Source organism: Peromyscus eremicus, chromosome 3 (genome assembly GCF_949786415.1).
Source record: "Peromyscus eremicus chromosome 3, PerEre_H2_v1, whole genome shotgun sequence".
NCBI classification, from domain to species: domain Eukaryota; kingdom Metazoa; phylum Chordata; class Mammalia; order Rodentia; family Cricetidae; genus Peromyscus; species Peromyscus eremicus.
Window position 1 is genome coordinate 126,815,016 of NC_081418.1, and position 24,061 is coordinate 126,839,076.

The 24,061-nt window shown below is 47.2% G+C and overlaps 1 protein-coding gene across 1 annotated transcript; it reads left to right on the top strand.

Annotated features, from left to right (window-relative positions):
* The first annotated feature begins 1,075 nt into the window (after nucleotides 1-1,075).
* On the top strand, nucleotides 1,076-23,937 carry Mkrn2 (makorin ring finger protein 2). Its single transcript, XM_059258419.1, has 8 exons — nucleotides 1,076-1,192; nucleotides 14,152-14,280; nucleotides 15,151-15,332; nucleotides 16,197-16,501; nucleotides 18,509-18,723; nucleotides 19,776-19,886; nucleotides 22,578-22,722; nucleotides 22,883-23,937. The coding sequence occupies exons 1-8, from the start codon at nucleotides 1,167-1,169 to the stop codon at nucleotides 23,018-23,020; spliced, it is 1,251 nt and encodes a 416-aa protein (XP_059114402.1). The 5' UTR covers nucleotides 1,076-1,166; the 3' UTR covers nucleotides 23,021-23,937.
* Nucleotides 23,938-24,061: the final 124 nt, after the last annotated feature.

Below are 24,061 nucleotides of genomic sequence, written 5' to 3' on the forward strand. Positions count from 1 at the left end.
GCCTTGCTTGCAGGGTTGAGTGTTGACATAGATGTCCTATTTAGAGCTGAGCACTCAGCAGACCTTACATGTTTAATACAGTGAACTACCTCTATACAAATGGAAAAAATAAGTATAATGTTTCCAGACCAATATGCTGTTAATTTCTATACAACGCCAATTCAATACAATAAACTGGGAGATGCTTTTTCAAAGCTGACAACACAACTATATTTGCAAAAATCAAATATATATATATATATTTGAAGCTATATATATATATATAGCTTCAGTTTCTGTCTCCAGGTTCCTGCCTTGAGTAATGAGTGTGTGTGTGTGTGTGTGTGTATGTGTGTATTTACATAAAAAGACCAGAGGGAGAGGAGCTATTTGGGTTGGATATGATCAAGATACATTGTACACATATATGAAATTATCAAAGAAATAAAAATATTCTTATTAGAGTATGTCTCAGTGGTTAGAAGCACTGGCTGCTTTTGCAGGGGACAAAAAGTTCAGTTCCCGGCACCCACATAGCAGCTCACAACCGTCTGTAACTCCAGTTCCAGGGGATCTAACTCCCTCATCTGGACTGCTCCGGCACTGCATGCTCATGGTTGGCGCACAGCCATACATGCAGGCAAAAACACCCGTATCATAAAATAAAAATAATAAAATTACCTTTGAAAAAGAATGTCTTAGCCGGGCGGTGGTGGCGCACGCCTTTAATCCCAGCACTCGGGACGCAGAGGCAGGCGGATCTCTGTGAGTTTGAGGCTAGCCTGGTCTACAGAGTGAGTTCCGGGAAAGGCGCCAAAGCTACACAGAAAAACCCTGTCTCGAAAAAAAAAGAAGAAAAAGAATGTCTTGGAGATGGGCCAAACCCTAGGAAGTAACGGCCCTGCAGACGATTGGCAAGTCTAGGATGCCATTCACTCTCAATCCCTTAGTCTTGAAAAGGCGAGACCCGGAGCGTTAGGGAGTAAGGACCTTCCGGCTCCACGCCCCCGACGGAACTAATTATGACGGCGGTTAAGTTTCCGGCCGGCACCCTACAGGTGACGCACGCACGGGGGTGGTGCGCGCAAGAGTGACGCGACTGCGCGCGCGCGGGGCGGGGCCGGGCTGGGCCGTGTCGCTGGCGGCTCTGAGAGTTTAGCGCGACTCCAGCCTGTGGCCCCGCCGCCATGAGCACCAAGCAGGTCACCTGCAGGTGAGTGCGCGGCGCCCCGGGGCCTTGGGCGCTGTCAGGCAGCCGGAGGGAGGTAAGGGGCCGAGGCGGGCCGAGGCGGGCCGTGTACAGCGGGATAACACGCAGGAACCCGAAGGCCGCGGAGAGGCTGGAGCGGCAAGAGCAGCTGTAGCCGCGGCTTGCAGAGAGTGAGCGAGGGGGATTGCGGGAAACGCGGGCTGGTCGCATTACTTATCCTGAGCGGATGGTCCCATTTCGCGGTTCAGGAAACCAAGACCACCGAGAGAGGTTAGACCCATTTAGGAGCAGAAAGACAGCGTTGATGGATGGCTTGTTAGACGAGATGGAGAACCAGAAAGCTACTCTGTGACTCCTGTTTTGAAATAAAAATGGTTGAGTAGCAACGTCGTAACTCGGTGACGAGCTTAGGGTCTAGTCCTGTGGATTTGCAGCTTGGGAAGTGCAGCTTGTGAGCATCCCGAATGTGGAAATCCAAATTTCGAAACGCTTCAGAATCCCAAACTTTTTGAGAGCCGGCATGGTACTACAAGTGGAAAATTCCTCACCATGAAATTTTGTTATATTAAAATAGAAAATTGTCGGAAATACTGTATAAGTTTTTCAGAATATGTGAATAAGCATATATGATACCATGAATTCTATGTTTAGACTTTTATGCCATCCTCAAGACACTCTGGAGCCCAAGCATTTTGGATAGAGGAGCCTCAGCTTATACAAATTTCAGTTGGTTTGAGTAAATTAAGATGTGGCCGGGTGGTGTTGGCGCACGCCTTTAATCCCAGCACTCAGCAGGCAGAGTCAGGCAGAACTCTGAGTTCGAGGCCAGCCTGGTCTACAGAGCAAGATCCAGGACAGGCACTAAAGTTACACAGAGAAACCCTGTCTTGAAACACCCCCCCCCAAAAAAAAAAAAAAAACAGATGTAGTTTGGTTATGTGATAAACATTTCATTTAATTACCTTGTTACTTCTCATTAGTGTGGGTACCTGACACGTTTATGAAGAGTTCTTTTCAAATTCGACATAAGGGTTGATTGAGCCAAGTACCCAGGGCCCAGGTGGCTTATGTTAAGTAGTTATCAGAAAATTGCAGTTAGTGTCTGTGTGTTAGCTAGTTTTATGTTTACTTGGCACAAGCCAGTGTCATTTGGGAAGAGGGAACCTTAATTGATAAAATGATCCTACCAGACTAGCCTGTGGTTCATTTTTGTGGGAGGGCCCAACTCCCAGGGGTGGTGTCACCCAGGACTAGTGGTCCTAGATGTTGTAAGAAAGGTGGAGCAAGCTAGTCAGCAGCACTTCTCCATAGCCTCATTATTCGTTCCTGCCTAGAGTCCTACATTGATTTCCTTTAGTGACGAACTGTTACCTAGAAGTATAAGCTCTCCTCCCAAAGTTGCTTTTGGTCATGGTGATTTATCACAGCAACAGAAACTCTAAGACAGTCTGTACCAGTACTTTCGGATCATTGGGACGAGAATGTCTTTCTTTGTTGAGGGTGAGTGTGCCTGTATTTACTCCCTTCCTTTTGCAGGAGGAAATGTTCCTGTCATAGTGTCCTGTAAAGCAGATTCAGGTTACTTAGAAAATAATTTCTAAAACTGCTTGCTTATGGCTTTTTCTATTGTTTCTGTCTGTGTATCCCTGGCTGCCCTTGAACTCGCTGTATAGATCAGGCTAGCCTATAGATCAAGATCTGCCTACCTCTGCCTCCCTTGCTAGGATTAAAGGTGTGCACCACCACACCTGGTTGCTTTATGGTTTAATTCTACCTTTTTTTTTTTTTTTAATTTCTACACTTTCCTAAAATGTGTGACTACAGAATCTTTATATAGTGCTTAAGTCATTTTGATTCTTTTTCCCTCTTTTGCACCTGGAGATAGCCTGACCTGGAAGCTTTAGTTCTGTCTCACAAGTAAGAGAGTCCTAAGGGATGTGCTAGTAAGAGTTGGAATGCTGGGAAAGGATCCCTTCTGTTGAAGGGCAGTCTGGTGTTTGTGGGCTTCTTTCTGTGGCCCTGTCAAGTCTTACAGGGTGTGCTGCTATACTGGTTGTGCTATCCCTGACAAAATCGGCATATAATAAGGAAGGGTTTATTCTGACTCATAGTTGGAGGCTACAGTCCATGGTGAAGGGGGAGTCATGTGATAGGAGCTTGAGATAGTTGATCACATCACACCCCGAGAGCAATGATTAGTTTATTCAGTCTTGACCCCCAGTGTAGCATGAATCTTAAAAGTTCTTATTAATAAAATCAAACTCCAGGCCAGTTATTGGGGTCAATGCTGGTAGATCAGAGAGACAGAACAAGCCACAGCTGTCTCATCTGGCCAACTTCTCAGCTGTTCTTGTTTCCTCACACTGGAAGCTTCTGTGTCCTCATCCCAATGGCTCTCAGCTGAACTGCTGCTCGAAAGCCTGAAGCTTAACTAGCCAAATACCTAACCAGCCAAATGCTTCTAGTTTCTGGTCCTCACGCCCTTTAAACCTTTCTGCTTTCTACTACCACTCCCTGGGATTAAAGGCTCGCTTTCTGGGATTAAAGGTGTGAGTCACCATGCTGTATCCTTGAACACATGGATTTCTGCCTCTGGAATGCTAGGATTAAAGGCGTGTGCTACCACTGCCTAACTTCTATGTTTAATATTGTGGCTATTCTGTCTCTGACCCCAGATAAGTTTATTAGGGTTCACAATATTTTGGGGAACACAATACCACCACACCCCAGCCTAAGGATTGATATCGCCACATTCATGAGGGATCTTCCCACCTGAATTGACCTAATCTAGATAATCCCTCGAAGACATTCAATCAGTGGCCACCATCAGTCCTGCTCTGTCAGCTGGATATCTTCCACAGTGAAACAACCTCAGGATTGTCAGGTTTTCCCTAAGCTTAGCTTCAGAGTGGTGTAAGTGTGACACTGGCATTGAGTCTCATAGCTTGTGCTCAACTAAAGGATGTTTCAGAGCTTTGGTTTGTCTTGTTTTGGGGGACAGGGTTTCTCTGTGTAGCTCTAGCTGTTGTATTTTAAAAATAACAGAAAGGAGTCAACACCATACAACAGGGCCCGTGTGGGAGGTTTAAGTAGGGGAGAGGAGTGAAGGGGCAGAGACTAGTCCCTGGGGACGAGAGCGAAGGAAGAGAAAGAGAGCCAGGCAGGGCCTGTCTTTTACAATGGACCGTAGCAAATGCACACAGTGGGTGCTCTTAGTGGCTGCAGCTGAGGATGTATCCTGTCAGGACCCTAAGGACAGGCCAGTACAGATGCTTGAATGCCAACACTGGCTGTCCTGGAACTCACTCTGTAGACCAGGCTGGCCTCGAACTCACAGAGATCTGCCTGCCTCTGCCTCCCGAGTGCTGAGATTAAAGGGGTACACCATCACTGCCTGGCTGTTTCAGAGCTTTAAATATGTTCCCATCGAAGGACCATTTTCTCAAAAAGTCCGTAAAGGAAATTTCCTTGTAAAAAGTTATGAAGCATGAGACTGTAGAGTTAAGAGTAGTGATTGCTCTTGCAGAGGAATCGGGTTCAATTTCCAGCATCAACATCGTGGCTCACAGCCATCTGTTACACCAGTCCAGGGATCTGACGTCCTCTTCTGGTTTTTCAGGCACCAAGCATACACACAGTGCCCAGACATAAATGCAGGCAACACACATGGGTTTTTTGTTGTTGTTGTTGTTGTTGTTGTTTGTTTTAGTTCACCACCACCACCACCACCACCACCCACCCTACCCCACCCCACCCACACACACAGGGTTTCTCTCTCCTAGAACTGGATCTGTAGACCAGCTGAACTCAGACCCGCCTGCCTCTGCCTTCAGAGTGCTGGGTTAAAGTAAAGGCATGCACCACCACCACCCAGCTTTGTTTTTGTTTTTTAAAAGATTTTTTTTAAAGGATGTGAAGAAGTTGGGCCCTGCTGAATATAAAAGCAATATTTAAGTGGGAAATTTTGGGGAACGACAGGAGTGCCAGGTTTGTGTTTGTGCTGAAACTGGGGTGTTTTCTCAGTTTATTCACAAAAGCCTTGTCCTTGACGTTGATAACTTACAGTAAAGGCGCAAGGAATGATTTGTGGGATAGGGCCAAGTTTCTTAAACTGTTGAGTCTTAATTCCATGTATGTGGAGATCACAAAACACTTGACAATGATAAAAGGTTTCTTTAAAAAATAATTGTGTTGGAAGGGTGCGTGCGTGCGTGCGTGCGTGCGTGCGTGCGTGCGTGCGTGTGTGTGTGTGTGTGTGTTCATGTTCATGAGAGTGTGTGTGCGCGCGTGAATGCTGTGCAGTGGTTTATGTGTGAAGTCAAAGGATAGCCTTCGGGGATGGGTTCTGCCATGGTGGCATCAGGAGATGGAATTGAGCCATCTCACTGGCTCAGTGACGGGTTTCTGAACATACCTGACATTAACTCAAAGTGTGATGGACCCGAGGTGTTTCTGCTGTGCCACAGAGCTTGCTTGACCTTGATTCTAACACAGGTACAGGTGCTGTACTGCCTTCCTGCCACCTACTGCCCCAGTCAGTTCAGATGCCAGACTGCTGTGTGCTGTGAGTTACAGGATGCTCTTGCAGACATGCAATGACTTAATTATGGAAAACAAAGACTTTTCATAGTTCCCTGCCCATACCTCAGCAAGCATACAAGTACCAAATTAGTGTCTTTGGATTGTGTTAAGTAGATTTTATTTAAAAGATTGCCATGTGAGTTGTTTCATAAATTATTAGCTGAATTTTGGGTTGGCATTAGCACAGGACTTCAAACAATTTCTGAAATGGCCCTGTACACAACTTGGCCATTGTGTATTTATGTATTCTCATATTTATGAGAAGCAGTGTTCTCAGGCTTGACGACTTTAAAACCTAACATTGAATACTCTTTGTTCTATGGTATCAAATACCACAAGGGGCTGGGGGTCAGCTAACTTATCTTGCAAGATTGAAGATAAGTTCTATCCCAAGAGCCCATGTGAAAACACTGGGTATGGGGGCATGTTTGCTGTTCCAGTGCTAGGGAGTCAGAAACCCAGTGTTAGCCATGAGGATCTGAGTACTAACTGGCCAGGAAGTCTAGCCTGCCTGGTGAGCTCCAGGTCAATGAGAGATGCCTGTCTCAAAGGCAGCGGATGTTCCTGAAGATGACTCTGGGGTAATCTTCACTCCTGCCTAAGTGCAAGTGCACATGTGCACACAGTAGACAAATAAGTGAATGTAAAGAGGACACCTTTTACATTCTACCGCCTATGCATGGTAGATACATGCTGCCACCTGTGCGTGCATCTCATGTTCATGCATACACGTGGGCACAAATAGCTGCTCCCATGGTGTGCTGTCAGGCAGTCCTGAATCTCAGACTGCACATTACCTGTGTTTGGAAAGAGTTGCAGAAGCAGGTTTGGAGAGAGAGACAACTGAAGCCCCGTGGGAAACCAGACTGATTCTCTTGGGTTTGGCTTCAGCTACATGGATGATTTCTGGCAGGTTGGGGCCTGTAGTGAACCACAGGTTTATGTTGCCTGGAAGTCTTTGGACTGTTCCCCAGAAGGAACCTCCCTGTTTTGAGGTTCAAGCTCCCTCACATCATTGTCCCCTCCAGCCCATACATAGTCCTCTCTTTCAGGGGAAAGGTCAGCAGTTGAAGTTTGTTAGACTGAGATGAATGTGCCCCAGAGGACAGGCAGGATGTGCTCAGCTGGCTTCACTTCTGACACGAGACTCAACTCACTAGCTTTCCTGGAAGCAGTGATTGTCACTTGTGAGTCTGCTTAAATCTCACCTCAGTCACTTGGAGCAGTGAAATGGCTTGCATGGACTCACAGCATAAAGGGGGCCAAATTATCTGGGAGCTGTGGTTAATTGTATTCCTTATTACTGTGCAAGTATATGATATGCATGTTTGGGCACATGTGTCTCATGGCTGATGTGTAGAAGTCAGAGGACAACTTTGTGGAGTCAGTTCTCTTCTGCCTTTACATGTGTCCTGTTTTGCTTTCCCTTGCTGTGATAAACACCAAGACCAAAACCAAATTGGAGAGGAAAGGGTTTATTTGGCCTACACTCCCACATTACAGTTCATCATTGAGGGAAGTCAGGGTAGGAACCTGGAGGCAGGGACTGATGCAGAGCCCTTCGAGGATGCGGCTTACTGGCTTGGTCCTATGACTTACTTGCTCAGCATCCTTCCTTATCTAGCCCAGGACCACCTGGGCAAGGTTTGCATCACCCACAGTGGGCTGGGCCTTCCCACATCAGTCATCAATCGAGAAAATACTTTACATGCCTATAGACCTATCTTGTGGAATTATTCCTGATTGGTGTTCCTGCTTCCCTGGTTACTCTAGGTCATGTCAACTTGATAAAAACTAATCAGCACATGTGGACTCAGGAGCTTAACTGCAGTCTGGAGGGCTAGTTGCTGAGTGTGGCTTGGGAAGGTAGCAGTCAGATTCGAAAACTCATTCTTATGTGCTGCTGCACTGTAGCTAGACTGCTGTCACCTGTCTGGTGGAGCAGATGACCTTTGGTAGTCATCTGCTCTGACTAAGGAAATCTCTAGTCTTTTTCCAGAAGACTGTGAAGTGTTTCTTATCTTAGCTCCCCAGGCTTGTAGTTGTTTTGAGACAGGCTCTCACTATGTAGCTCTGACTGTCCTGCGGCACTCACTCTGTAGACCAGGCTGTAGGTCTGACTGTCTTCTGTAGACCAGGCTGGCCTCAACTCACAGAGATCCGCCTGCCTCTGCCTCCCGAGTGCTGGGGTAAAGGCGTGCGCCACCACACTTGGCCTTCTATTTTTGTAGCCATCGTAAACTGGCCTGCCACCATGTGTTGGAGCTTGCCAGTCCTAGTCTTCATTGCAGGCTGGGCTGTTGGCACCAGGTTATTTTTGTGCCTTCAGTCCCAGTTGATGGATGGTTACAATATATTAGTCATTTTGTTTTGCTTTGTTGAGACTGGGTCTCCTTCTATGGCCCAAGCTACTATCCAGCTTGCAGTCCCCAACTCAGCCCGAGCGCTGGGATTACAGGTGTTATGCTACCATGTCTTGCTCCACTGCCATCTTGAGTGGCATTTCTCAAAGAATTACCAAGCCTGGTGTGGTGGCGTGCCTATACTCTCAGCCACTTGAGTCTGAGGCAGGGGAGTAGGTGGAATCACTTAAGTCCAGAAATTCAAGGTCAGCTGAGGCAATATATAACAAAACTTTGTCTCAGAAAATGAAAAGAATTACCCAACTGTTTAGATGTGGAATATCTTCTTGTCTGGAGGAGTCCCAGGATTAACCACCCTCCACCTGGAGACTAGCTAGAGAGTCATAGTGTTTAGCATACAGCTGGACTCCAGACCAAGGCTGTTAGGCTGGCTTAGCAAGGAAGCGCAGGAGTCCAGAGGGCTGCTTCTATCCCTGCAGAGAAGCACGCAGCACTTTTTCTCACTGGAGGTACCAGGCAGGTTACAGTGTGGGGGGCCAGTGCAGCTTCTGCCTGTGACCCACCTTTCAGACCCAAGAGGAAGCAAGTAGGTTTTGTGTGAACCACACCACGGTACAATTGAGGCACAGTGGGAAGCTCTTATGTCAGTGTGGGGACTCTGACTATACTAGCAGCTTCTAGAAGCCAAAGGCTGTTCTTAGGCCAGCTCAGAGGGATCAGTCTCAGACCCACTGTGGTGATTCCTTTCCATGGCCTTACTTGCTCTCTACGCCCCGTCCCTGCCTGCTAAGAATGGAGCCCAGGGCCTCTGAATGCCATGGGCACTCCATGAGCCTCTTCCTAAGCCCTCCGTTCTTTCCCTTCCTCCTCTTCAATTTTCTTTTCTTTTCAAATCAGCCTTCTAGCAAGCTACTGAACAGTGTCTGACTTGGGAAATGTTTCCTGGGAAATCTTTTCCTAGAAAAGTCCAGGGCCATGGCAGCTTTCAATTTCTCATCTTGGTGGGCTCTGGCTCTGATTCTGATGAGGAAATTGTCCCTTTTATCAGATTGGGAGGGGTGCTTTTGTGGAGGTAGCAGGCGAAGATACATGCTTGCTCCTTAAGCAGGAGTGGGGATCTTCAGCAGCTTGCCAGCCCCATCACAAATTGGGCTCTGTCATTTGGTCCAGTGTCTCCGCCATGGAAAAAGCCAGGTGCTGGGCTGTCTGCTTTGCTCTTTCCCTTCCTGGCTTAGCCACGGGGCCAGCTCTGCAGGGTGAAGAGCCTTGCTGTCAGTGTGGATGTAACCATGATTAGTCTTTGGGCTTTGGAACTGTGAGGAAGAGGAAGAGGCAGGTGTGTTCTAATTAGTGGTCTTGTGTGGCATGTTGTGGGTCCTCTTGCTCTCTGAGCTCAGCTCTCCCATTTTCCTCCTGGGTTGTATGTTCCTCTCATGAGTTCGAAGCCAAGATGGTTCATAGCCACTGATCATCCTTTATATGTTTCCTCCCCTCATGTGTTCCTCAGATTGTTTGTTTAGTGGAGTGTGAGGAGGCTCCACCCACAAGTTAATTCCGAAAGGTTCTTTACTGAAAGGAAGGGGTGCAAGGTAAACCAGGCAGGCCAGTAGCAACAGCTGGCTTTAGGTCAGGATCAAATCTGCTGGTCCACTTCAGCTGGTGGGGAAATTTCGTGTGTGTGTGTCTGTGTCTGTGTGTCTGTGTGTGTTTTCCTTTTTTCTACAAGGTGTTGTACGTAGCCAGTATGGCATTTAGCAACCCTCCTCTTCCAGCATCTCAAGTGCCTGGCCCTTGTGTTCTTAAGTAAATTTTTAAATATTCTTTTCCAGTAAAGCTGTTATGTTATAGAAAAGCATCTCTGAGCCTTTTGTGAAGGGATGTTTTACCACCTTCAGGCCCCTCCTCCCTGCAGTGTTCATACCTGCAGGCTGCAGGCCCCACTGTAGGGGGTGTTCTGGAATCTCCAGAAAGCCTGGCCTGAGCAGCAGAGTTACAGCTAACACCAAGGTGACCTGGTGAGCACTGGTAGCATGGTTCCCGTCTAGGCTCCCAGCAGGCCTGCCCACACCTCACCTCTCTGCCCTTTCTTTCTGGCCCGTTTTCTTCCATGCAGCATGAACTTCTAGTCTCTTCCCTCGCTGGCCATCTGTGTCTCCTGTTGCTGTTTCCCCAGCACTCAGCCTGCACTTGGAAGGTTACATCAGTGTAACTTGTCCCTGTCCTTTACAGACCTTCATAAGAGCTGCACTCTGGGGAGCCCGAATAAGACTGAACTGAACAGTGTACACTGCACCCAGTCGTTTACAAGCACCGTCAGCACTTTGTTACTACAAAGGTGGTTATGTAATGTGTTCATGTAGAAATGTTGGGAAGTGCAGGTGCTGAAGTTAGGAAAGTGCCCCATGATGGCCTAGATTCCACCAGCCTATTGTAGGCATCACCAGCTTTTAAAGTTTCCACCCCTTTATTTATATATTGAGCTTATCCCAGCTACCTCTCATCCTCCTTTTTAACCCTTCTGTGAGTCCCCTTATCCTAGACAGTTCAATACTTCTATGGATCACCAGTCTTAGCACAATAGTTTATGTTCATAATATTTTTAGACAAAATGAGGTCCTGTATATGGAATTTTTAAAGAATACTGTATGTCCTGGTTGGTTTTTTGTTTTGTTTTGTTTTGTTTTGTTTTTTGTCAACTTAACACAAACTAGAGTTACATGGGAAGAGGGGTCTTGAGAATGCCTCCATCAGACTGGCCTGTAGGTAAGCCTGTTGCTGCTTTTTCTTGATTAGTAATTGATGTTCGAGGGCGAGTTCAGCTCACTGTGGTCAGTGCCACCCCTGGGCAGTATAAGTAGGTAAGCTGAGCAAGCCAGTCAGCAGTGTTCCTGCCTTGAGTTCCTGTCCTCAGTGAACTCAGTGGAACTCAGTGATGGACTGCGGCCTGAGAATTGAAAGCTGAAATAAACCCTTTCTTCCTCATACATCATGGTGTTCATTTTAGTAGAAACCCTAAAAAACATTGTGATAAAGTGAATCTAATATAGCTTAAGCTTTGCCAGGGCGCCCATGTTACAATTCTATGGCCTTGGTACATTTACAGTTATGTAAGTAATCTCCAGAGTTCTGCCTGTGAGACAAAAATACTATGCTGAACTCCAGTCTCCCCCCACTTAACTGCCAGTAGTCCCTCTGCTTTCTGCCTTGGTGAATTTAACTGTTCAAAGTACCTCCTCACATGTATCTGTTGTGATGGCTTATTTCACTTAGCACGGTGTCCTTAAGGCTCATTCATGTAGTTTTGAGTTGGAAATGTTTTCCTTTTTAAGGCTGAATAATATTACATTATATGTACATACTACTTTTGTGGGTTTGTGCATAGATTATTATTATTATTATTATTATTTTCTTTCTGTCTTTCTTTGTCTTGGGGTTTTGTTGTTTGTTGCTGTTTGCTTTTGATTTTTCAAGACCGGGTTTCTCTATAACAGCTCTTGCTGTTCTGGAACTCTCTTTGTAGACCAGGCTGGCCTTGAACTCACAGAGATCAGCCTGCCTCTGTTTTCTGAGTACTGGGTTTAAAGATGTGAGCCACCATATCTGGCTATATGATGTTTTATAATCTGTAAGTGGAGTTTTCCTGTTCCGACCACCTGCTCCCAGATAACTGACTCAGAGATTTAATATAAATTATAAATGCTTGGCCAATAGCTCAGGCTTGTTACTAACTAGCTCTTACAAGTTTTCCTATTTCTGTTAATCTATGTGCTGCCGTGAGGCTCGTGGCTTTTACCTCTATCCCATTTTGTGTATCTGACTCGTTTTCCATCTGGCTGTCAACTCCTCTGACTCTGCCCTTCCTCATCCCATCATTCTCAGTTTGGCTTTCCTCGCTTAACCTTCCAGCTGTTGGCCAGTCAGTTTGTTTATTAAACCAATCATAGTGACATATATTCACACAGTAAGTATACAAAAGGATTATTTCACAGCAATAATCTCTTCTTTTCAGCTGTATTCAATTTATTGTGTTTTTATGTATTCTTTATTTGGGGCTTGAGGGATGGGACATCATGGACCCCCCATGTAGCCAAGGGTGACCTCGAACTGCTCCACCTCCAGAGTGTTGACATTATAGACAGCAAGTACTGTCACTTGCAGTGATGCTCCTCATGCCAGCTGGTGAACACACTGCCAGCTGGGTTGCATCACCAGCCCCAGTAAATGTTCATTTTACCGGCTAGTATGGACTGTGGCCTAGTCCATACTCAAGACTTCAGTGCATTGCCTCAAACGTCTTTTACATCTTTTATCATCTTTTGAAGCCAGATGATGACCAGATGTGAATGCTGCACCTGGCTACTAACCATCCCCTGTGTTCTGCCTGCTTGTCTAGCCACCCACCCCCACCCCCACCCCGTCTCTGTCTGTCTTTAAATGTTTATTGAGGTGTAACTTATAAAAACTTGTTAGAAGTGTCAAAGGTTAGGTTTTGTCACCAGTTCATTTTGAATATGTATGTCCACCATCCCAGAGCTATCCCTTGTGCCCAGTGCACACTCTGGTTCCTTTTCTCTTTTTACTTTTATTTATATGTGTATATTATATGATTTGCCTACATGTATGACTATGCACCATATGCATGCAGTACCTGAGGAAGCCAGAAGAGAGTGTCAGGTCTCCCTGGAACTGGAATTACAGGTGGTTAGCTGCCATGTGGGTGTTGGGTGGGAATCAGACCCAAGTCCTCTGGAAGAGCTCTTAACCATTGAGCCATCTCTCTAGACCAGTGGTTCTCAACCGTCCTACTGCTGCGACCCTTTAATACAGTTCCTCATGTTGTGGTGACCCCCAACCATTAAATTATTTTGTTGCTACTTCATAACTGTAATTTTGCTGCTGTTATGAATTGTAATGTAAGTATCTGATATATAGGATATCTGACAATGTGACCTCCAAAGGGGTTGAGACCTGCAGGTTAAGAACCACTCACTGCTCTACACCTTTTTAGTTTTTTTGAGACAGGATTGATCAGGCTGGCCTTGAACTCACAGAGATCCGCCTGTCTGCCTCCCGAATGCTGTGATTAAAGGCATGTGCCACCGCTGCCACCACCACCACCCAGCTGACCAGGTCTATTTTCTTTTAAGTCAAGATCTCCTGTGTAAGCTGGCTTCAGATTTGTTATGTTGCTAAGGATGACCTTGAATTTCTAATCCTCCTGGCTCTTCTGAGTGCTGGGACTATTGGCATGTACCACGACATCTGGTTTATTCTGTGCAGGGAATGGAACTCATGGCTTAGCACATGCTAGGCAAGTACCCTACCAACAGAGCTAAATCCCCAGCCTCCTGAGAGTGATAGGATTTCAGACTGTGCCACCGTGCCCAGCATCACTGTGTCTTTTGATGCCGCACTCTCTTGGGGTTCATTGCAGCAACCTCGTGAAGCAGTAGCTGGTGTCATCACTTACAGGGGAAACAGCAGGGTAGGGAAGAGGGCTTTGTGACTTGGCCTGAGCCAAAGACTTTCTCACACCAGTCAGTCATGTGGGTTTTCCCAGTTATGAAACTCATATCTTACATACTTAACATAAATCAAGAGCTTACCCACATAGAAGGGTTTTGAAAAATATTTTCTGTGTATGGATGTTTACTTGCATGTATGTGTGTGTACCACATGCATGCAGTGACCAGAGAGACCGAAGGAGGGCATCAGATCCCCCTGAGACTGGAGTTTCACATGGTTGTTAGCTGAGATGGGTTCTGGGAACAGAGGCTGGGTCCTCTGCAAAAGCAGAAAGTACTCGTGACCGCTGAATCATCTCTCCATCCCCCATATAGAAACTTTTTGAGGTCAATTTTCTTCTAAAAAGCTAGTCTTGGGTCATTGTGAGTCATGTAAAATCCCTTGGTTTAGAATCAGGGAAGGTGAGGGCAGTATGGGCGGGGCTGGCGTGTTAGTGCTGGAGAGTGCTGCTTTCCCAGGCGGGACTCAGCTCTTCTGTGCTTGTCTCCTCAGGTATTTTATGCATGGTGTGTGTCGCGAAGGCAGCCAGTGCCTGTTCTCACATGACTTGGCGAACAGCAAGCCATCCACCATCTGCAAATACTACCAAAAGGGCTACTGCGCCTATGGTGCACGCTGCAGGCAAGGCTGCCACGGCTGTGGCTACTGGAGTGAAGCTGGGGGGGGGGGGGGAGTGGGGGTTGTATTTGGTATTATTGACAGTTTTATGCCACCCAGGCTGACTTCAAACTTGCTATGTAGCCAGGGCTGGCTTTGAACTTCGGATCTCTTGCCTCCACCCTCAGTGGTAGGAACACAGGTGTATGCCATATGCCTGCCTGAGCATGGGTATTGATGAGGGGAAATTTTAAACTTAAAATTGTACTTAGAATATAAATAATTTGTGTCTTGCTTTTAAACCCCGTATAACACACCTAGACTTTCCCATTGCCACCAGCCCATCCTCTCATCGTGGGTTTTTTATGTCATGAGGTGGTGTACCATTTATTTTAAAGCCATTTCCAGTTCATGCTTGAGTGACTTCAGGCATGGAGGCTCATGGCGTTTGTGCACACACAACCCTGTTGCACCAGGCTGGACAACAGTGTGAGATGCTCCACACTTTGGAGAGCAGAGCCTATCTAATCCTCGATGTCTGGCAGAGCTCTAGAGTTTGAGTCAGCCACCTGCTCTTTCCCAACCCATCCACCCACCCGTCTGTGCGTCCTGGAGAGTTCTTCCCAAAGGGCCTCCTGGTGGCACAGATGTCAAGGGCTTCTCTGGGTGTCCTGGGCAGTGGATGGGTTCCTGTCAGCCCTACTGGGACACTTAGGTGTGGGGATAGGTAGCAGGTTCCATGGCCCCAATAGCCTTTTCTATTTGAGAGTACAGAGACAGACCCTTCCCCACCTCGATGAGTCCAGCTGTTGGGGGCTAGGAGTGTGGGTAGTGGGGGTGGGGGGGGCAGTGCTGGGCCTGCGTGACCATGATACATTGTCATGTTTTGTTCAGATATGATCATACAAAGCCCCCAGCTGCAGCAGGTGGAGCTGTGGGCCCTGCACCCCACTCTTTGCCCTCCTCAAGCTTGCCCAGTCCTCACCCTTCTCCTGACATCGCCACATCTGTTATGAGGACACATTTGCATGAACCGGGGAAGCGGGAGAAGAAGACACTGGTGCTCAGAGACCACAGTGAGTGACTGCAGCCTTCCATACCTGGGGGAAGCGGGGAAGCGGGGTGTGTGCCTTAGTGCCGCTTTCAGGCCTCCTCAGGAAGATCCTGGGGTGTCAGGTGTTGAGCTGAAAACAGGCTGCAGAGGTTCAGGGGTGCATCCCCACAGCTGGGTGTCAGGGTGGTCTTTTGTTGAAGTTGCCTCATCACCACTGATGAGAAGCTGCAGGCTATTCATTTTGAAGCTGGGTGGGATTTTTTTTTTTTTTATTTTGTCTTTTGTTTTTGGTTTTTTGAGATAGAGTGTCTCTGTGTAGCCTCAGCTGTCCTGGAACACTCTCTGTAGACCAGGCTGGCCTCGAACTCACAGAGATCTGCCTGGCTCTGTCTCCCGAGTGCTGGGATTAAAGATGTGTGCCACCACCGCCAGGCTGAAGCTGGGTATTTTAATGGAGGGGCCGGCACTCTCTTCTTGTTTGGTGCCATGCCCTGGTAGTGACTGCTTTAGGGATTTCAGGAGCCTCTTCAGATACAGGGCAAGGAAGGGGTCTAGGCTGAGACCAGGTTTGTGAGAAGGAAGTCAAGTGGCTTTTGTGCTGCTGGGCCTCAGGAAGGTTTCCTAGCTCTTGGGGTTGTTCCTCTCAGGGTTTCATGTGTTGGGGTGGTTTAGCATTAAATAGTCTATGTTGACACCTTTCTGTTCTGTATAAAGAGACCCCGTTCTCTTCTGTTCCGCATGGCAAGCCCTTGACCACCTGGCCATCCCGCAGGCTCTGCACTGTTGTTCTCAGGCCTGCTTTTCTCTAGCTGCTCCTAATTGGGCCTAGAAGCTGACGTGAAGGTGAGCCCGTTCTCATGTGTGTATGTGTGCATTTTGTGTTGAGATCTCACTGGCCTGGCTGAAGAGAAGACTCTCCCGAGCACAGTGACTAATCCGGGTGGCTGCAGTGTCCCTCAGACCAGCCCAGAGATGAAGCCCCACTCCTACCTAGATGCCATCAGGAGTGGCCTAGATGACTTGGAGGCCAGCAGCTCCTACAGCAGTGAGCCGCAGTTGTGCCCCTATGCTGCTGCTGGGGAGTGCCGGTTTGGAGATGCCTGTGTCTACCTGCATGGGGACATGTGTGAGATCTGCAGGCTTCAAGTCCTGCACCCCTTTGACCCAGAACAAAGGAAAGCTCATGAGAAGGTAACTTGAGAGCCTTGCATGAACTCATTTTAAGAACCCTGAGTGTACCACAGGCCAGAGTCCGGAGTCTCACAGCCGTCTTTGTGCCAGGACTGCCTGTGTTGTGTACTGACTTATTATACTCGGTTTTCAAGCTCTTTTCCTGTTGCCGATTGATCAGTTTTTGATTAAATAGAACACAGAAGAATAAGAAGTATTAGAAATGCAAAGTTTAGGATTGGAAAAATGGCTCACCAATTAAGAGCACTTGCTGCTCTTGCAGAGGACCAACATTCACTTCCTAGCACCCACTTTGGGGTCTGACATCCCCTTCTCACTTCCATAAGAACCTCATGCATGTATACACACAACACACGCGCACACGTGTACACACGAATTATAGTGAAAAAGAAATAATTAAGCTTTAAGAAATGCAAAGTAGTGCTGGAAAGATGGCTCAGTATTAAGAGTACTGGTTGCTCTTCCAGAGGGCCTGGGTTTAATTCTCAGCACCCACATGGTAGCTCACAACTGTCTGTAACTCCAGTTCCAAGGGATCCAAGACCCTCACACACATACATGCAGGCAAAACACCAGTGCACATAAAATAAAAATAAATCAGGGACTGGAGAGATGGCTTAGTGGTTAAGAGCACTAGCTGCTCTTCCAGAGGACCCGGGGTTCAATTCCTAGCACCCATGTGGCAGCTCACAACTGTAACTCCAGTTACAGGGGATCCGACACTCTCACACACATATACATTCAAGCAAAACACAAATGCACATAAAATAAAAATTAAAAAGAAATAAATCATTTTTTTAAAAGCGTGAATGTGTTCATTTCACAGAACATTGAGTACATTCTTTAAGAAAACTAATGAGTAAAAGAAATACAAAGTAAAGAAAACAGCTCCAACTCAGGAGCACATGTACCTGTGCCTGCCTTCTATACCACATGTACACTCAGTCTCTCACACATCCCTGGGTTTACATATCTCTGTGGTTGGGATCCAGCTAGCCAATATTTTGAAAACTTTGAAAAACCTTTATTGTGGACATTGCTTTAAAGTCTCTCTGTGTGTGTGTGTGTGTGTGTGTGTGTGTGTGTGTGTGTGTGTGTGTGTGTGTACACGTGTACGTACTTGTAGAGGTGAGAGAGTTGTAGAATCCTTGAGCTGGAGTTACAGGCAGTGTTAAGCTGCCCGATGAGGGTACTGGGACCAAATTCAAGTCCTTTGGAAGAGCAACAAGAGCTCTTAACTGCTGTGCCATCTCTCTAGTCCCTTTGATCATGAACTCTTGGGAGCCAAGTATTAAGGTTATGAATGTCCCTGGCTCTGGAGGCTATGCCTTACATTAGGCTCTGCTCATTCCAGAGTTATGAAGATGGATTAGAGAAGGGAAGCAGCTCAGGGTTACAGTGTGAGAGGCCAGGCTCCCTCCTCTAAGGACTTGGTAATTATGTGGAATAAAGTGGTCATGGCCTCTCTGACAGAGAAGGCCTGTGTCCCAGGAGGGCTGCTAATGCACATGTCAGCAGACAGCACTCCTGGCGGTCCAGCTTCCATGGGATGGTGGAGTAGCAAGCTGTGGAACTCAGATTGGGTCTGATCATCCACATGCAGAGGGCACTGTTATATGCACTCAGCTCTGAGAGCAGGGGCCTGGGTCGTCTCATCCGCCTTCGTTCACTTGAATTCATTTAGCTCAGTCACAGTTACTTGGCATTTCCTGTATTGTTATGGCATGGAATAGGCACAACATCCAGAAGAGCCAGGAGACCTGCAACTCCCACAGTGACCTAAGTGTTCTAGAACTCCATGGCAGCTAAACTGGTAGTGACCATATCCTACTAGGGAACCTAGGACAAGGACAAGGTGGCTTGAGGTCCACTTTGTGGTCAGATCTTTGTGTCCTGAATTCAGGGACTGTGGGTACTGTTTTTAACAGCTGTTGTGACTATGTGACTGAGCAGTTCCTGGGATCTTGGCCAAAGAGAACCTAAAGCTTCCCTCCCTGTCGTCCTCAGATGTGTATGTCGACATTTGAACACGAGATGGAAAAGGCTTTTGCCTTCCAGGCGAGCCAGGACAAAGTGTGCAGTATCTGTATGGAGGTGATCTTGGAGAAGGCTTCTGCTTCTGAGAGGAGGTTTGGCATTCTCTCCAGCTGCAGCCACACCTACTGCCTTTCCTGCATCCGCCAATGGAGATGCGCTAAACAGTTTGAAAACCCGATCATAAAGTGAGTGCAGCTGGGTTTCTCTGCGGGCATGGGCACTGCTGCCCTCTAGAGCTCAGGCCTCAGCTGTGTGAGCTTGTACAAGTCATCCTTCCAGGTCTGTCTGTCTGTCTTAAATGACAGCCTCTTCAATCTCTCCATGTTGGGGAAATTGCAAAACCATAAGTTGTTGATGGCTGGGTTCTGTCTTGCAGACCGCATGGACTCCGGACAGTCATTGTATCTGCCTTAGGCTAGTTGCCTTATAACATTTTCATGCTTTGAGGGTTTTTACCTTGATAAAGGGTTGATGCTCCCTTGGAATATGACTCCTGTGCACTTCCTACTGCCTGGTGCGTGTTGTTGGGGAACCTGCCTCTGTGGCAGCTTCACTGAGATAGAATACAATTCTGCAGTGTCCAGTACTTTCCAGAGTTGCTCAGCTGACATGCAGTCTAGTTTCAGAAACCTGGTCATCCCTCATTCCTGTTGTCTTCTGTCAGCCCCCAACCTAGGTTTTTTCTCCACAAATTCCTTACTCTGCCCGTCATTACGCATGGCCTTTGCCTTAGGAAGTGTTCCCAGGGCCACCCCTGATGAGCATGCTGTGTGAGTGACAAGTGTCTGACTGAGAAACAGCTTGTAATCTACTCACCAGCTAGTGGGCACTCATATAAGTCTAGACCCCAGGAATGTCACAGTAGCTTGGCATCTAACTGAAGCCATTTCCTACTCTTACCTGCAGATAAGGATTCCAGTTTCTTTACATCCTCTCCAACACTTGCCTTTATTTCTAATCTGAGCTGTCCCAGGAGTAAAGTATATCTTACTGTCATCTTGCCTTCCATAGTCACTGAGGATAATGAGCATTGTTTGTGTGATTATTGGCTGTCCTGGATGAATGCTCAGATCTCTTTTTCTTACTGAGTTGAACCTTTTCATCATCACAGGCTGCTCTTAGATGGTGGTGATTGTGTCTCTGGCCGTGCATTTGAACAAGGGGTTTCAGAGTGGAATGTGCAAAGGACTCGTGATACTATTTTCCCCCTTACAAACCTGATTTGTTTGTTCTTCAGGTCTTGTCCAGAGTGCCGTGTGATATCAGAGTTTGTAATTCCAAGTGTGTACTGGGTAGAAGATCAGAATAAAAAGAATGAGTTGATTGAAGCTTTCAAACAGGGAATGGGGTAAGTGCCTTGATTTCATAGGGGTCCTGGCACCCGCCTGGCTGGGTGGGGTTGAGCCTCTGTTAGCTTCAGGTTTCCCGAGAATGTGGACCTGGTGGATGGATCCCAGAGCTTCTCGCTCCTGTCAGGCACTTTGCTGGGCGGGCTCTGAACTGCAGAGCAGAGCGCAGCCTTGAGGAAGCAGATGAGTTCTAAGATGAGCACTGATGCCTGGTGCTTAGGTGAACTTGGCATCTCTCATTTTCCATGCATTTACCAGGTGTCTGCTGAGGATCTGCCATCTCACAGGCCTTGTCCATTGCAGGGGACACGTCACTCAAAGAGGCTGACAGTGGCAGCCTCACACAGCTCACACTCTGGCAGAGGACAGTAATGAGCAGGAAGGTGCAAGATGAGGACTAACCCCCACGCGCTCGTCATGCCACTTAACACACTCTGTTGCCCAGGCTGGCCTCAGCCACCGACCTCAGCCACCCTGGTGTTAGGATTACAGGCATGCACAACCACATCTGGCATCTTTTTAAAAGAAATGCTTTCCTAGGAATTTCTCACAGAATATTCCTGTTGCCTTGTATCTGTCCTTTGTCATTTGTATTATGAATAATGTGTGTTGTATTTACATATTACAAAACCCACAAGGCAACATCAGATTTGCCCTTTAAAACTCGCTTTTCTGTTTGTTCTTTTTTGTTGTTTTTATTGAGACAGGCTCTCACTGTGTAGCCCTGGCTGGCCTGGAACTCGTCGATCCACCTGCCTTTGTCACCCAAGTACTAAAATCAAAGGCTTACACCATCATGCCTGGAAAAAAGTCACTTTTTTCCTTAAGTTTTTTTTTTTTGTTTTTATTTTTGTTTTTTTGTCTTTTTGAAAGTTTTGTTGTTGTTGTTGTTTTGAAAGTTTTTATGTTCATCTAATTACTGTAGCTTAATATTTACCCATTTTACCATTTTTTTCCCTCCTGTCATATGATTGTGCATCCACAAGAGGGCAGATGCAGCAGGACAGAGCTGGCTGGGCTTAGAAAGGTGCTGTGCTGGTTAGAAGTCGCCTCCATGCTGCTGTTCTTGCCTGGCTGTGCGTCCCTTTGGTGGATGTTCTTGAGCATTCTCCAGAACATGAGAGATGAGTGAGATCATCAAAGTGTGACACAGCAGTGTGGTGGCAGATTTCATTAGTGGCCTAAGGCAGAACAGAGAAGGCACTTGGGTCTCCCTTGGGTGCAAGAAGAAAGCCTTGTGGAGCCCTGAATACCCTATCCTTTGGGTAGGCAGCACAGCTCCACTGTGGTCCTTTGAAGGGGCTAGAGACTTACTAGTGGGGATGGGAGGGCGTCAAGGAAGACATGACTGGCAGGCAGGCAGTACAGGGTGATACCCTGGGAATGGGACAATGGAAAGTAGAGGGCCAGTCGGTTTGGGATTTGTTTTGTCAATAGCTTGGATGTGAGAGCTGAGGAACACCGAGTGAGGTGGCCAAGCTAGAGCTTTTGACTTTGGTGGGCAGATAGGTAGAACTGGAGAAGAAAGAGGACGGCCGTGTGAGAGTGGGGCCCAGGGAAGGCAGGGTTTCTGGGTTTTTGTTGTGGTTGGTTGGTTTTGATTGTTTGGTTTGTTTTTTGTTTGCTTGGGGTTTTTTGTTTGTTTGTGGTTTTTGTTATTGGTGGTGTTTTGTCTTTGTTTTGGCTGAGACAAGGTTTCTCTGTGTAACAGCTTTGGCTGTCCTGGAACTCACTCTGTAGACCAGGCTGGCCTCGAACTCAGAGATCCGCCTGCCTCTGCCTCTTGAGTGCTGGGATTAAAGGCATGCGCCACCACCTCTGGGCCGGTTTTTGTTTTTTTCTTTTTGAACAGGGTTTCTCTGTGTAGCCCTGGCTGTCCTGGAACTAGGCTGGCATCAAACTCACAGAGATCCACCTGCCTCTGCCTCTCGAGTGCTGGGATTAAAGATGTGTGCCACCATCACCCGGCAGGTTTGTTTTTGATACAGCGTCTTATTTATAGCCCTGTTTGGGCTGGAACTATCTGTAGACTAGGCTGGCCTCAAAGCTCATTGAGACCTTCTTGCCTCTGCTTCCTAAGGTTTGGGATTACAGGTGTAGGCCACCATGCCCAATGAGGAGGCAGTTCTGGGGCTAGTGAAGGGCCCTTAGAGACCTGAGAGTTTACTATTATTTATTTATTTATATAAAAATATAAAATCCCAGAACAGTGGAGAAGGGTCAAAGGTACAAGGAAGAGTTAAGCTAGGCTCTAAAAGTAGAAGGCACCCATAGCTTCAGGCATCTAAGACCTGCTTCACCAGACTGCCCTCTCGCTTTGTCAAAATTTTTGACCAGGAGGAAAGGAAACTAACTCACTTGCTTTGGAGACTTGGGCAGAGCTGGTGAATCAGCTTCAAACATGGGCACCTGGAGTACCCAGGCCTCGCTCAGCCCTGGTGCAGAGGCACTGGAGGGCTAGCATTGTGGGGAGGGCCGTCCTTGCTACTGAGCACTGCAACCTCCACGCAGTGCATCCCAGCAGCTTTGCCCAGCTTGGAAATCAGAATCCCAGCTGTGACTTCAACAAGTCACTTCACTTCTCCCAGCACAGGTTTCGCCACTGTCACAGGTGGGGCCGCAGGAAGACTGTAGCTGTTCTTTATTTTCATCGGTCTTTGATTGATTGATTGTGTGTGTGTGCTTTACAGGAAAAAGGCATGTAAATACTTTGAACAAGGCAAGGGGACCTGTCCCTTTGGAAGCAAGTGCCTTTACCGCCATGCTTACCCTGATGGGCGGCTGGCAGAGCCAGAGAAACCTCGGAAGCAGCTGAGTTCTGAAGGCACTGTGAGGGTAAGCTGGTTAGAGATGTGGGGATTCCCAGCTACTGCCCAGGCCCCTCCCAAACACTTTGGCAGCAGAGCAGTGGGGTCAACAAAGCAAAGCAAGCCAGCACTCAGTCTGCTGCTGCCATCTCCACTGACCCAGGCGTGCTTTTTGGCTGTTTTTGCAGTTCTTTAACTCAGTGCGGCTTTGGGATTTTATCGAGAACCGAGAAACCCAGCATGTCCCTAGCACCGATGATGTCGACGTGACAGAGCTTGGAGACCTCTTCATGCACCTTTCTGGAGTAGAATCATCAGAACCCTAGAATCAGTGCTGACACTGATTTCGGGCTCTGCGGTCACAACTTTCCAAGGCAGGGTGTGAAAGCCTCTGTCACTGACCCAAGGTAGCATGGTACCTGGATGTGAGTGTGGTAGCAAATCCCCTTGGTCTCTTCATGCTCCACTTTCACAGCCCTGGTGAAGGGAAGGACATAAGATAACCAAGTCCATGGAATCACTACGTTTAGAGTTGGGCTCTTAGTTGTACCTCCAGCCCCTTTACCGGGGACCAGCTATGTGGTCCAGTTGTTTTAATTGATTGCTTTTAAATGAAACCCAACTGCCATCTTTCTTTTGTGACTTTCTTAAGCAACAGTAAACTTGGAGCTGCTCATAAAGCAGCAGATCTGTTTTTCTTACCAAGGCGTCGCCAGCCCTGTAAAGGGCTCCTCTGCAGTGACCATCTCTAATGTAGTGTGTTGTGAGCCTTGGAATTTATACACCTCTGTAGAACACGTGGTCATGTTGGTGCTGCACTACAGCATAGATTCTTACTGCTCTGAGGATGGTCAGGCTTGATTTAGTTCCCTCCAGAGTCCCAAAGCAGTTGACAGTTAAAGGGTGGGTCCTATAGTGATAGAAACCCTATCCATAAAGGTCTCCAGGGAAACTCCATCGCCATCCTCCCCTTATAGTGAGAGAGAGCATACGACACTGAGGCATCACAATTCAAACGGCCTGTTCTCGCCTGTAAAGTAGGCCCTACTCTATGCTGTTTTTGTGGTCTTGACCCAACAGTCACTCATACCTGAGGGGACGTGAAGCCAACCAAGACAGCTGGATTGGAAATGTAGTGTGTATAACTTTGTAAGTCACAGCAAGTTTGTTCTAAACCTAAATTTATTTTTGTAAAAAGCTCTGTAGATATCAGATATTTTATAAATGCACTCCTTATAGTGTGTGTGTGTGTGTGTGTGTGTGTGTGTGTGTGTGTGTGTGTGTGTGTGTGTTGGGGAGGGTATTACCTGTCTGCTTTTTACTCAGCTGTTCATATAACTGCAGAAAAGGCTCACACAGCACAGACC